General features: G+C 33.7%; 1 protein-coding gene across 4 annotated transcripts in view; it reads left to right on the plus strand.

Moving 5' to 3' along the window:
• LOC118182193 (Na(+)/H(+) exchanger protein 2-like) overlaps positions 1–15,717 on the plus strand; it is a 313,261-nt gene that overhangs the window by 286,466 nt on the left and 11,078 nt on the right. For all 4 annotated transcript variants that reach the window (XM_085820438.1, XM_085820441.1, XM_085820439.1 and 1 more), the window contains exons 9-11: positions 7,928–8,096; positions 9,906–10,164; positions 14,059–14,286. In XM_085820438.1, coding sequence (XP_085676564.1) covers positions 7,928–8,096; positions 9,906–10,164; positions 14,059–14,286 — 656 coding nt within the window. The remainder of the gene's footprint in view (positions 1–7,927; positions 8,097–9,905; positions 10,165–14,058; positions 14,287–15,717) is intronic.

A 15,717-nucleotide genomic window follows, 5' to 3' on the forward strand; every position in this document is an offset into this window, starting at 1 on the left:
TTCCCAATTCCTCCACTTTCTGCATTATCGTGCATATTTTGATGCGAAATGCTGGCTGTTTGATCAGATAACGCTTATGAGAAATTGCCTGTTCCGGAAGCTGCACATGCTACTGTGTGATTAGAGGGCATTGAGTCAAGTAATGGTCTGGTTTACCAATGCCTCCACAGAGTGACAGCGGATATGACATGATCTGCTCCTTCAAAGGTGTATCTTCCTCTGTCACTCCAAATGGTAGTTTATCAAAGCATCTTTCACGCCGGCGCTTACAAGCATCACTACAAAACTGTATTTAATGTTAGAGCTTGCATTTGCTAGCCATATTGTGATATATTATTTTGCCTTACTAAAGGTAACATGTTTGTAATATGTAACGGTAACATATTTATGAAGGAATGCTTATATTCGGATCATGCATTTCCTTTTGGTTTGTTCACCTACATATGGGAAAAGCAAATAATGTTGCGCAGTTTGTTCTTATCCATTTAATTTGATACTTCAAGCAGCTGACGAATTTGCATTACTAAATGGCGTCGTCTTGAGGAATATTCATTGCTAGTCGCTATAACTGTCACATTCCTTGAACCTCCTAGGTTTTCTTCACTTTTGATGAAAGACAGCTCCTTATGATTGAAAACTGAGTATTTATCATATTTATAGCTATGTCACAGCCCTTATAGCATTGTTTTACTGGTTCATTTCTTATATTTCTGATTTCATGTTCTACATAAAATGCGTTGTGAACAAAACGAATCCATAAAATATAAATAAATTGACCTGAAGTTGAATAAACGGTACAAAAACTATCTGAGAAATGCAATAAACAGAAAGAAAGGTCTACAATAATGACAAATCCAATCAGAAAATGCATCCATATAACAAATGTTACAGTAGATAAAGTCTAATAAAATGTTTTTACATTGCAATGTCATAAAAATGCCATCAAAATATTAATTGTTGTAATAAACCTGTTTTTTTTTTACAATTGGTAATAAAAGGAACAACGCTTGTAACTGTTTTTCCTCAAATGTATAGTGTATATTTTCTGCCTGTGCAGTTTTCTAAATAGGCAGCATCAGCAGCGACAAATTTGTTCCACTCATTTTTATTTAAATTTTTTTTGTATCACATCAAGAGAATTCAGTCAGCTATTTCATTAATGAGGCTCGGTGGCGCAGTGGCTAGTGCATCGCGCAGCAGCGCCACAGGTACGGGGTTCGAACCCCGGGCTGGGCAAGGTCACCTCAGCCTTTCATCCCTTGATTTCCATCCCTTGGGTCGGTAAAATGAGTACCAAGTTCGCTTGGGTACCAAACACCAGGGTTCCTGCGACAAGTCGACCACTTGTTCAGGGCATATGCTTACGAATCCCGGGGCCCACGGTCAAGAAAGCAGATTTCAGAGCACTACAGGTCTTGGCCCATTAGGACTGTTTGCGCCACTGAGTTTAGTTTTTTTTTATTATTTTAAAACATGTGAGCAACTCTAAAGTCCTCTAGTCCTTTAATGATTATTTCATTTTTAAAAGAAATAAAAATCTGTATACCAGTCTTTCATTTAGAATATTATGTATATCTGCATCTAATATCGCAAATTTCATTTAAACGCTTTCGAAGTTTTATTTAAGAATGCATATTTTAAGGCACATATTGATGTTTTATTAAATAACCTATATAAATATATTTTCCCCAAGCGTATACAGTAGTATCTAAGTAATATACAAAATTAAATTATATTTTGCTTTTATAGCTGAGGGCTGTTTACACTACGCCGACAATCAATAAGCTATAATTTAATGAAAATTCTTCTTTGTATGGGAATCTTTTATGAATAGCTCAAATTTTCATATCAGATAAAAATCGACAATTTTTGAATTATATCAAGCAAACGTATGATACCGTGTAATAACAATGCCGTCAGAGCGAAATGATCTTTTCATTTCAAGATAACTTTTTCGGAAGTACATTATTGTATTCAGTAAGTAACTGTGATAACATAAATAAAAATTAATTTTATTGAAATTTTACCTAATGCAGCAGTTTGGAATATCAGTATTTTTGTTATCTATTTAAAATTAGAAATGAAACCAAATTTTTACATGAAGAAGCAACTGCTCGAAAAGTAGTATTTTTGAGTAGCTATTTTGAACTGATAATTGAATTAGTCTGATTGAACGTACATCGCGTTACGCCTTCAAAAGGCATAAGTACTGTCATTAACAACGCAACTCTTTTTAATAATACCATTACAAGAAACAAGATACAGATTTTCCATGAAACGAAATGACAAATTGCCGAATGTATATTAGAAAACGTTTTCGAGAGCAAAAACAAGTCTACTCACAATCAAACATCAAAATAATGCTTATGTGCTACGAGAGCAAACGCATTCCATATGAAACATATACACCCTGTTTACGATATATCATGTACGCATTTTGGTGTCCGAAAGTGCACATCTAAAAGTAAATTAGTATAGAGGCATATATGAATTGCAGGTGGTTCCATCTTCACATTATACTTCTTGTCACAAAAGTGTTTCGTGAAAACACGTGTTTGAATTTTTATAACAATCTGCTTATTTTCTGAACGTAGCAGCTTATAATAATTTTCTATTTCTAAAATGAAAGTATCATAATTTGACGTCTACCTCTCTATTTAAAAATCTGAAGGATAGTTTAAAGTTTTAATTTTTTATAACTCTTAACCAGCAAATCGTTCTTTCACTTCGTGATCATACAAAGTTACTCTGCATAAAATAAATTGCAAATTGCAACCGTCATTATCTTTACTTTACATGAGTCTTGTTTTCAAACAGCTTTGCAGTATATCATTGGAATTCAATTTTAAATAATTAAGTAAACACCGCTTATTCCTCCCTTCTCTTTTCTACAAGTTTTATACAAGTTTTATCTCTTAAAATTCGGGAGGAGAAAATTGCTGGGTGCATGCCATTAATAAAGGAAAAGATTAAAGTATGAACTCGGAACACTCTAAATTTATATGAGTAGATCTACCAACATTATTGTATTCTATATTTCACAGAAATTAGTTATAATTACTGCCAATATCATTCTTTTATTTAACTGTACTTTATTACCGATCTTTACCTTTTACATCACTTCCATTAATCAGAAATTTTTAAATCATATGCTGAAACCATTAAGAAGGAAATATTTCAGGAGAGAAATATACGAGTGAATATGGTGTTATGAATAAGGTTAATATATATGTGAAGCAGTGTGATTCTGAAGTATATTACATATCTATTACATTAGTAGCCGAGTAGATAAAACTGTTTAACAAGTAGTTCTTGTACGAGCTATTTGAATCCTGACTGTGAAAGGAAGCTGATGAATGTATGGTTTTGAGAGTGAGTGAGTGAGCGCCACCAAGGAAGACCACTGAACTGGCCTTAGCCTCACAGTGTGATATCTTCCTGGCAGAAACCATCTACTCTCTGCTCCACCCTGCTCCGGGAACGCAGCCGAATAGACGACTAAGAGCCTCATAAAGTCTACATGTAAGCTTGGATGTTGTTGTATGGGGAAAGAGTATCCTGTTAGGAACTACTTAAAATTAAGTAAAGAAGCAATCAAAAGGCTGTTAAGAATCGCTGTTAGAATAGACAGAAACTTGTGTTAGATAAAGTAAAGATAGGAGGACTCTGCCTGAAAAATTAACTACCTTGGATTTTCTGGACTTGCTAAATGTCTACATGCGGGTGCTAATCCTGACACAACTGTCATATATTTATGGAGCTTTTGTAAAATCGTTGGTCCTGCATGGAGGAATGATGTAACCTATTAAATTATTGCACATAGTAAACTTTAAAAAAAAGAGAGAGATTAAAAAATAATTCAAAAAAACTCCTAGCGCCCAAACATAATTTAACTCAGATTACTTTCCATGTGCTTGACTCTTATGTAAGAATATTTAAAAGATTGTGTACCTGTTATCACTAAGATAACAAATTCCTGCATAATTTAGTTCTTTGCGCATACTTAAACTGTAGTTGTTTTACAAATTGAACCATTCACCTATATTTTCTTTGGTTTTTAGAGTTTTAATGTATGTGAAATAAACATAAATATTGTCTCTTGAAGTTTTCAACAAATACATTCTTTTAAGTCCGATAATTTTGTTTGCTGCCTATTTATCTATCGTAAACTATAAGCTGCAGCTACACGGGCTCTGTGTAGAGTTCGAACTTAAGATTTACTCTCCATGGTTATTGACAGTGGTACAAATTTGGCTATTTTGGGTTAGAAATCAATTACAGCTAATTCTTAGATATCCACTATTTGTCCTTATTAATCTGTCCGTGATATGATTGCCTTTGCCCCTGACATTCCCTCCCCAATCTGTTTGGAAGTAGGATGAGCCCCAGTAAAGTATGGCAATAATAAGCAGAACGACTACAGGACTTTTTGCATTTAAAAAAGTTCTAAATCATCCCAACTAATTGATCCAACTGTAGATGATGATACAACTGTATGCTTGACACTCACTCAAGATCTTCTATCCACGAACAAATGCTCTTAGCACTTAGAAAAGGGAAGGGAGGAATAAGCGGTATTTATGTAATTATTTAAAACTGCATTAGCTCTTAGCTGGTAATCTGCTTCTGGCAACTTTTACTTAATCTTGAGACTCGCGTTATTTGATCTTAAGCAATTAATTTAGCTGTGATCTACCTGCATATATGATGACACAAAGTACTGATATACAAAGCTTAATAAATATGCCACATTGACAAGTAATTTTCGGATTTCTCAAATTAATTTCTCAAACAAATTTCTCAAATTTCGGATTTCTCAAATTATGGTATGTACCATTAATATTACATTATTTTCGGCGGTACAATTTTAAATGACTATAACTTCGCGCTAATTTTGATCGGAAAATGCTTTTATGATAGCACATATATTTCTGATTCTTATTTATGGGGTATAAGTTTTTAAAAAAAAACCATTGCAATAAACAATAAGTACATGAAAAACGATATAAAGCAAGTCAAAGTAATTCCCATTTCGCACAACAAACATAGCGACTCATTCATGAAATTATCTATCATCCATTATCTATGATAGTGTCATGATTTTATTATTATGTGCCAGACATCTTCAAATAAATAAATAACATTACTAGTAGAATGCATTTGCAAAGATCGCTGCACTCCATTTTTTTTTTTTTTTTTTTTTTTTTTTTGCTTTTGAGTTAGTTTTTATTTTCCATGAAATGCCTTCTCGAATGTTCAGTTAATATTCAAATGATACTGAGATTATTCCAGAAAATTGATACCGTGCCAGATTTGAGATCTTCGGGACAAAGCATTGTTGTTACACTAAATAAAGCTTTTCTTTCCAAACAAAGCTTAACCGTAAAAAGGAAAATAGCTAGAATGCTATTGATCTATTTTTTTTTTTTTTTTGGAAAAATGCCAAAAGGAGGGTCAAGGCTTCAAGATATAAATTTAAGGATGGCATAAAATCCAACCCATAAATTCTCATTATAGGAGGGAGAGTCAATGCGGCGTCTTGCGCATAATTTGAGAATTGCTCATGAACCATTCGCTTCTTTTGAGCAAGTAGACGCAAACACTTCCCCTGTAAATGTGTTTTTGTTGCGTAAGCATCATTAAAGCAGGGAAACATCTTTTCAGATGCTGTCGTTGATGGGCTAAGACCAATTAACACTGCAAGATATCCGAAAACGAAAACAGATCTGATGATTCAGTACATGATTATTTTGCTTTAGAAAATACGCAGAAATTATTCCATGTAACAAAATGTTTTGTTCATGGTTAATATTTCCAGGAAAAAGGCACTAATTTTGAATTCCAGAGAGAAACTTTAACGTTCTATTTTAAAGAAACGGGGCGGGGGACTGTGGATAGCACAAAATCGTAAACAATTTTATAAAAAGAGTTTTTAATAGAGATATCTCGTTAGAGTCTTTGCGAAATAGTTTCCACAAAAATCGATCACTTTATTATACTACCAACTTCACATTATTCTAGAAGTGTCTGATCTGATCTCCAAATAAAAGACCTACCGGCTATTTTAACTAAGGTGAAATTGGATTTTCCTAGAATTACTAGTGGAAATATTGTATTAGTCTTGATTAATTAATTAGAATTAGAATGATTAATTAAATTAGAATCAGTAAATTCTAGATTTAAACTGATAAGATTTTTCCTATCAGCTTATAGTTACATATTTTTAGTCCAAAGGGGCTTTGTCTCTGAAGGATTATTGTTTTCGTTCTGCGATTTTTCGTTGGTTCACTATAAATGTCCGTTTCACTTTTCAAACTGTTGCCACCAAATGTTAGAGTCCCGCATTATATTTGAAGAAATTAATTAATGAAAAATCTGCATATATGAAGGTATTTTCTCGCACTGTGATAAAACAATGGTACATAGAGCCATCGAATTTTGAATGACATAATCCTACTGCGAATATGAGCATGTGGAAGCCCAAATTTGAAATTTGGAATTTATTTTATTATCGATTTCGTATTTTGTAAAACTTTAACGAATTTTTGATTAACAAACTCTAGGATTTCAAAGCGAGAAATGGCAACGTTGTACAGAAAAAACATTTTTATCTCCAGCGCGCGAGACTCTGTATCGGAAATTCTAAATATATGCTCAGTTTAAAACTATTTTGCGATATTGCTGTTGAACTGAATTTTATTGTTTAAGTGCGAAGAACGTGATATTTAATAAATAAATGTAACAGACAAAATGTTAAAAAAACGCCCTTTGGACGTAATTTAAAATCTGAAACCTTTCAGATTTTCTTTTCCTTTTTTTAAGTGTTCTTCAGTTTTTATTAATACATAATCAATAAAAACCATTGAATTAACCATTGAATAAAAGAGAACAAAATTTTTAACTAAAGGATCTAATATTTACAAATACATATTACACGTGCATGCGTGTGCCACATACACAGTACGTATTAGAAGCTAATGAAATTCAGTCTATAAAACATCTTATATTATGTATTACTATTGAAATGACAAACATTACTTTTGCGTAGAAAATTTTTAATTTTAATTTATTTCCATTTTGTTTCAAATACATGTATATAAAAATTTTTGACATCAAATTTAGTTTACTTTTTACTAATAAATTTTATTATTCTACTTTTCAAGCCCTACTTTCATTTCATATCATTCTCTTTGATTGGTGCTTTTCATTTTTAAACATTCTTCTCCGTTTCCCTGTGGAATTTTCCTCCACGTGGGGTTTACCAGCTCTTTTCTGCTTCTCTTCCGATTTTTCCATGTCGCGAATCCTTTTCGGCGTGCTTAAGCAACTCCCAACTAATAAATTTTTTAAACAAGAAAAGCATTACAAAAATGACGTATACTGTTAGGCGACAGCCAATGTAAGCTTTATTGGAGAATCCGTAGTGAACAAAAATTACAATCGTCATTCATACCCTCCCCATTCAACATTTTATTTATCTCAACGTTTACTTCTATGACGACTGTTATGTTTTTCTAGATTTTATTCCTAAATTTAGGCTTAGGAAGTACTGCTGTCACAAATAGAAAAATCAGTTGTCAGTTTACTTAATCCCGAACTATCTAAGAAATGCTTCGTTTAGAATAGATTTTGTAGAGCTTATTGTTAAAAATTCTTAAAGATAGGTGATTGTAGTTTTCATTTAATTGAGCCAATATTTCTTCATTTATTTCTATGGGAATTGAGGAAATGAAATTAATATAATATCAAGATCAGTACACACTATACTTTTAGCCAAGTAAGCATTTTTATAGATATCATGTTAGAAATAATAATGTCTTGCGCTTGAGAATTTGTCCAATACTATGTCTGTTTTGGTATACTTTTTATGCCTGCTGCTGACTAGTGAATTTTTAGATAGCTTCATTTGTTTTCTGTTCTCCTTTAGTCCTAGCGTGGAGAAGGGTGCAAAGGGAGACTCCGAGATACCCCGTAACAATTCAAGCTTCTTGAATGTAGATATTGCCGAGCTGGAATACTCCCCAAGTAGTAAAGATCTGGCCGATGCTGAGCTGCATCACATTCTCTCAGATGCCATGTTCAAACCGCCAAGACGAGTAAGTATTTTAACACAATTCACTGATGAAAGAGAAATGATAAAACATTCTGTCTGTATATTATCGGGTATTATTTAGACATATTACAATAAAACAAATTGTTTATTACGAGTTGTTTCTCGAATTTCAGGTAGTTTCGTTCACTTTCTTGAATGCAAAATACTTGCAAATAGTACTTACGATACTGTGCGGGGACACATTCTGATATGTTTACTACAATTTCTAACACTGGTAGACAATTTAATAGTTTTAGTGCAAAATCATAAAAATAGCTTAAAAGTTTAACTCATAAATTGAATTCTTTTCTGGAAAACTTGTGGAGTCTTTAGAGTGTTTGATGCTGGACACATGAAAGATGTGCAGTATCCTCGCCTCGACTCGAACCCTGGACCTCTCGAAAATACTTATATGAAGAAATATGAAAGAAATATATGAAGAAATATATGAAGAAAATACCTTATAAAGTAATAAATAATGTAATTTTTATCCTTCATCGGGACACTGAATGTTTCTTTAAATAATAAAGAAATATGGAAATCCTTTCAGCTGCTGATAAATTTCAATCACAGTAATTTTTAGTAGCAGTACATGTGGTTTTAAACGTTCAGTGTTTTCTGAATGTTTGTTCTACAAGTAAAACTCTTCTGTTTAGTTTTAAAGCATCTGTTCTCCTTTTTGAATCTTTCTGTAATGTTTTTTGGTTAACAGTGAATTTAAGTTATTATCTAAACCAATATTAACATTACATTCAATAAAACTTCATCCTGATATATTTTGTTCTGACAACGTTAATTTACAGATCCCTGATACTATCTAGAAATATGCAAGATAATCGAAATATTGAAATATCTTCATCCCAGTTCTAGCTGGTGAGACTGGATATATCTCAGCGCTAGAAGTAATTTTTGATTTATTGGCGAAATTGATTCTTTGTTTATATTTTCGTGAATATTCTCCTGCAATAAACATCACTATAATGAATCAAATTCTTCTTACATTTAAAAGTGGATATAATCTTGTCATCACTAAACTTTTCCCTTATGCCAAGGAGCATAATTATATTACATTAGTTATTAATTTTAACCTTTTGAGCTAGCGTATGTAGCAGTCTTTTTAGTTAATTGTTTTATTGAGTTAAATGTGTTATGATCTCAGTTTAATAATCGAGAAACAACTGTCACTGCTTTTTGGAGGCGAGAATATTTTAACTGTCATAACTGTTTACTGCTTAATCTATATGTTAGCTTTCTCTGTAAAACTGTAAAGGAAACTTCAGTCTACAATTTTTACTTAATTTTTATTTTTTTTACCTTGCCGAAACCAAATAGGATTGAATATAATATCAAAAATCTGAGATCTTAAAATCTTATCAAGTATTTCTCTTTGTTCGTTGTTAATAAAGTATGTAATTACTTCAAGAAGAAAATAAAATTGATTTCATCTTTTTAAAAAAAAATCTCTTTTTTATTTATATTAACTGTAAAAACTTGCGAAGCAAACTGAATAAAATTCTGATAATTTCTTTTGATCGTAATAGATTTCTTTTAAAAACAACCATGGTTGAAATACTATTTTTCAGGTTCGTTATTAACATAGAACTCCTAGCAAACCTTTTCAGAAAATTCAGAGCTCTAGGGAGAAACGCTACTTTTCATTGAAAAGTACCAACCAAAGTGTCAAAACACCTTGTTTCGAATCCACTAATAAGTAGCTGAAAGCATTAAACGAAATCAAAACAATGAAAACAATTGATGTAAATCGAAAGCAAAATGAATTGCAGATTTATTTATACGATTACTTTTTCTTCAGCGGTACATTCGCCGAAATTCCGTGTATGAACGCAACTCTAGCCAAACTCCTGATCCTCAACAGACGAGGCTACAGATCCGGCACCTGATCGATGAACGGATTCCTCACAGGAGGCTTAGTAGCCAGGCTTTCGCAACCCATGGCCCCTTCCCCAAACAGAATGCAGCCTCAAATCACACGGGCAGTAATTCGGAGCGCAGTTTGGGTTCGAATTCTTCAGATGGAACTACTACGCGAGGACTCATCAGCGGACGGAAAAGTAAGTTCACATTTCTTCTATTAATATGTAGAATGCCTCAAAAATAATGGTGATGTTTTATGTTTCTGTCAATGGTAATGTGAGTCTAAATATACTGGAGCGTTTTAATCTTCCGAGATAGAGAAAATGGGGGAATTTGATAATACCATATTTCTCTGGAATAGTGTTCTGCGATGTTTGCAGTAATTAGGCAAATTACATTAAACTATTTATTTTTCAAGAGATGGATTAAATGGGTCCATTCCCTATTCCTCAGAAAACCCAGAAATTGCTCAGATTTATACCATAATGATTCAGGATCTTGATCTTCTGCAGGAAAGAATTACTACAGGTATACTGGTACGAGTGAGCTGGATACAGAAATTTCAGCATTGGTTGTACAAGTATAGTCCCACCGTGCTGGTTACTAGCCGTGAAGCTCTAGCTAATTTTGACGTAAAACACCCTGAGGGATTGTTCGAGAGTCTCTCACTCCTCTTCTCCTATCCCCAAGTTACTCGAGAGGACTTTCGGCTGGATAAGAACTGCAAACTAACTAAATTTAAATAAGAGTTAAACTTAAATACTTTACAAAGACTAGTAACGCTAAGATTGGCCTTTTAGATCTTTACGTATGTAGTTGCAGAACGCAGGAAAACTACAGGTGAGAGGTGACGGAGAACTGGGGCACCTGGCGTCTACCAGAGGTAAGCAGGTGCATACCCCTCGTCCTCCACTATCCAGCGCTTATCGAAGAATTAAAGGAATTGGATGAGGAACATGGCCTTACAGGGGCTAGGTGGCTGTACAATGGCCACAGATTTGAGAACAGAGGATGCAAGAACATATTGCAATGCATGTAAATATAAAAAAGAACATAGAGCATAAAGGTAATACAATAAGTAAATAGTGAAATATAAAGTACATAAGTAAAAAATACGTTGAAAAAACAAGTAGTGAAATGGGAAAGAGACAGCGAAGCGAGAGAAAGTCTTATATGACATCTGCCAGGAAAACTACAATTGGCCATCTACGGGAAAACTACAATACATCTTCAATATCAAGAGGACTAAATTTCTGGCCTTAAAGGCGGACAGCAATTGTCTGAAAATCGCGCGTTAAATAAGGTGGCGAGAAATCTCTTTCTTTCTCTAACTCTGTTGGCTAAAAGCCACAACTTAACAGCTTGCAAGCTCAGTTTGCATATTAAAATTAACCGCGTTTATTCTGGCCCGAAGTGGAAAATAAGAGGGGACAGTAAAGTTTTAAAATAAAATAAACGTTAGTAAAACTTCAAATCGTTATAAGGTATTTAAGTGCCCCTATATGGAGCAGGCACTCTACATTTACAAACATCCATGTCTTCTCCGAGATTCGAACCCGGTCCCAACGATGCGGCAGCCAGCATCACTGAACATTGTACCGGTCACGGCGGCTAAGAATCGCTACAGCAGTAGCAAGCACTAACGATCTTATTCAGAATGTTGTGTGTCATGTTAGTATCTTGCACGCATAAGCTCTTAAGAGTCCCTATTAATTGTTTTGTTTCAGTAAAATTATTTAAGAGAGTACTCAGTAACTTTTATTAAAAAAACTAACACCCCTACCAGATACACTATATAGATGGTAGATCAACTGAAGAAGAGTCGTGAATGAGAGTGCATGTAAAATAACAGTACAACACAACGAGTATGTGAATATGACTATGTTTATAAAATAGGCTATTCACTTGACGGTGTTGAAAATTAAGGATCTGTTATCAATTCGCTTTTATAGCAGTGATATTTTGTAGAATCTTTTTAGTACAAATGAATATATTTGAGTATCTAGAGGAAAGTGATTAGTGCAACCTCGTTTAGAATCTAAACGCTTTCCTAATCGCTTTCCGAATCTAAAAACTTTTGAGGGTGGTGAGATCATTTTCGAAAATCATGACTATTCATAAAGCAAAATGAATTTCTTCAAAATCGAAGATCTCTAAAGAATAAAAAGGTAATAATCAGTAAGATATCGCGAGAAATATTTCGATATTTAGATCCTAAATAAGGAAATACATACAAATAAATATCAACACAAGTAAAAAGCGGTACGGCAGATTCAATTTCATGCCGAAGGACTTTGCCGAGACTTCCACATTGTTGTAGATCAAGGATTCCCAATCTTTTTCTTGCGTCGACCACTTTCAAAAGAATGGTTTTCTTCATCGATCCTCTTGCATTTCCTCTATAATATAGAGCAGAAAACATATTCATAATTGCACATAAATAAAAATAACAATTAGATTCAAAATATGAATAAAAGTTTTGAAAGAAAGGCTTAAGCAGATTTATGTTTTATTATCATTCCAAAGGGCATTGTTGCCACCAAATATTACCGGCTTGTATTATTATATTTAAAGAAATTAAATAATGAAGAATCTTCATGAATTTACGTATGTGCCTCGCATTCTGAAAAACCAGTAGTATCTATAGTCATCAAATTTTGAATAATGTAGTCCTCCACCCGAATATGGGAACCTGGAAGCCCGAATTTTGAATTTTGAATTTTTTATTATGTATTTCATATTTTGTAAAACTTGAGCGAATTTCTGATTAAAAAACTCAACGATTTTAAAGCCAGCAACAACATTGTACGGACTAAAACATTATTTTTTCCGATAGCGCAAGACTGCCTGTCGGAAATTCTGTTTTTAAATATTTTTTGCCCAAATGAGCGAGAGCCAAAATGCTCTCGAAACGTATATGTGTGTGTAATTGTAAAAAATGTTCCTTTGAACGTAATATAAATAGTCAAAGAGCTTTCATATTTATTGTTGTTGTTTGTATTGTTATTATTTTTAATTTTTCAAATATATATTAAGCTTCCAGAAACGCACATTCTAATTGCTCAAAAATTCGGTTTTAATTTAATGTGATGGTCAAATTTATTTTTTTTTAAATGTTTGGCATAAAATTGCTTAACTTAATTCTTAAATCTCCTCAAAAAATACAATTTGTTTTTCCCCCGTAGTTAAGCTATTAATGTGACTCAAGCCTGCCATCTCTAGGTAAGAAGAAAAGGTTAGATTAATTGTTTAAGAGAAAGTAACTGGAGGGCTATGTGCCTATGGGGCGGGATGTCTTCGTGGCGGACTTTTCAAGAAACAATCTTTCGTATCCACGTTACTCATGGGGCAAACCACGAAAACCAATTATGCAGCCAGGCCATTCACTGGGATTCGATCCCAGGTCAAAATACCAGTGTTCAGTGTATTTATCGCTCGGCAGCTGGTGCTCCTTGGTAAAAAGTGAAGGTTTAATAATATTAGTTTAGTGACTTTTATTTGAGGTTTTTTTCACTCGGATGACTTTTAAATTTTAATACTTGCTGTATCCATGTGTTTTGAATAAGGTTGTGCTTAAACAGCCTTTTTAATGTAATCAACGTTTTTTTGCATCATGTAACATTAAGATCAGATAAATCACTATTCAGCGATTCTATAAGTCATGCTGGCACATCCAAATTTTCAATGTCTTGGAAGCGAATATTAAAATGTTGCAAATAGCTCGTATAAATAACAATATTTATATATGCTTTATATGTATTTTATTTACATTTATTTTTATCTATTTTATATCCTCCGTTTTAAATTTGGCATTGCAATTTGTTGCATATCCCTGTCTCCAAAATTGTATCGCATCTGTCCTTGTATAGCTTATCTAAATTCTTCACTAAACTCTGGACAGCGGAGGTCAAGGGAAATACACCTGTGGTCGACGCCAGGTGAAAATCTTTTTCACTGTGTTTTGTGCTTTTGAATTCCCAAGGCTGGCGATAACACCAAAACACGAGATGAAAACCTTAAATACAGTAATTAAATATGCTATCTGGGTACAAATTTTATTCTAGTTATAACAAAATTACTTTCTTTTGCAGAAAATGGGCAGCCACCGCCCAAACTTCGATTCAGTGTGGCGGACGATCCGCCTTCAGATTGGGAAGTTCCAATTCCGATGCCAGTCCAAACGGGAACAGCCATGGATGAACCCTTATCTGCTTACAGCTCTCTTCTAGATGTTTCTTCGTCACATGAAGATGAAGGAATTGTATTTACAGTAAACGGTGTACAAAGGACGCCATCGCCACAACAGCCCGATGCCAAAGGTAAGACATCAGTACATGCTCACACACGTTTTTGTCGAGTCCATAATACATGGAAGAATGTTTGCCATAGCGAAAGAGAGTTTGGACTTGTAATTTCCATTTCAATGTTTTGAGGGAGAGCACACTGTGGGATGGTCCGGATTCTCCCATCCATCTCCCCTTCCACTAAACCCCACGAGAGGACTTTCGGCTCGTCGCATATTTAGAGTGTTCATTGCTGCACGGACACTATACACTTACAAACAACCATGTCCGGCATTCGAACGCGGTTCGCCGCTTTTTCGGATAGCACAGACTATCCTTCACCATCGATAGACAAAACTGTATCATCGATAAGAAATGGGCGTTGTTTATCGATTACGAAGTTTTCAAATAAATAAAATTCATTCTTTCCTTCATGTGCTCTATGCAACGTAATTATTATTTTAAATCGTGCACATACAATCACTAGATTCTAATATCTATTTTATAATCATTCATTACTTCTGATTAGACAGCAATATAGACATATACAAATTTTCATTATTTTTAGACTCATGCTTAATTGCTATTTTTTATGAACAAGAGTACTAAACTAATCATACCAATACTTTTGATCATTGTATCCGCAATATGAGCCAGTTTCTGTTGATTAAGACTTTTATAAAGGTCTCGCGATAAATTAATTCGAATAATGGAAACGATTAACTGTGTCATAGAGATTCATTCGCATAGCATCCAGTCTCGTATATAACAAGAAAATAGTTAACTCTGAAGGTAGGCCCTTTTCTGCAAGATTTTCTATATACAATCTTACCACAATTCCGCATAAAATGTCAACGAAGCATCGAGACTTAGTAATCGATTAGTCTGTGCCATCCGAAAAAACGGCGACCTCGAACCCGGGTCCTTCTGTATCGCCATTAGGCTGCCCTAACTACTATACCGTCTAAGCGACATACATACTTACACGTAAATACCAAAATAGCACCCGGTGAAGGTCAATAAAGATCAACATTTATGCGCCACACAGAAAACGTGTAGGGTAGAATATAATGAGGTTTAAAGTTGTGAAAGTTAACCAGAAGTTAAGTTCAGAAATTTCTTCGGCTAGTCCTGTACAGTCAAATTTAATGACATGAAAATTTTGTAAACGTAAATACTTCATTGCACTCTCCCTTCGGATTCACACATTTATACAGATACTTACACAGTTTTTTCAAAACTTTCTAAAGTTTTAGATGGCTACTTGTTCCACAAAAGCTGATATAGCATTTTTCTCAGAGAAAAGTTGAACTTTTAACAATCTTCTCTTAAGAAAAAGTAATATGCGCAAAATAAGAGCTCCAGTGAATAAGGAAGATTTAGAAATAATATTGAGTCAACTTCAACTAAATAATATTATTAAAAAGAAATGCGTGGTATACTGTAGCATTGTCGTGGGGGCAAAGG

Source organism: Stegodyphus dumicola, chromosome 7 (assembly GCF_044657685.1).
Source record: "Stegodyphus dumicola isolate Sdum_Otavi_A_Nest chromosome 7, ASM4465768v1".
Classification (NCBI taxonomy): Eukaryota; Metazoa; Arthropoda; class Arachnida; order Araneae; family Eresidae; genus Stegodyphus; species Stegodyphus dumicola.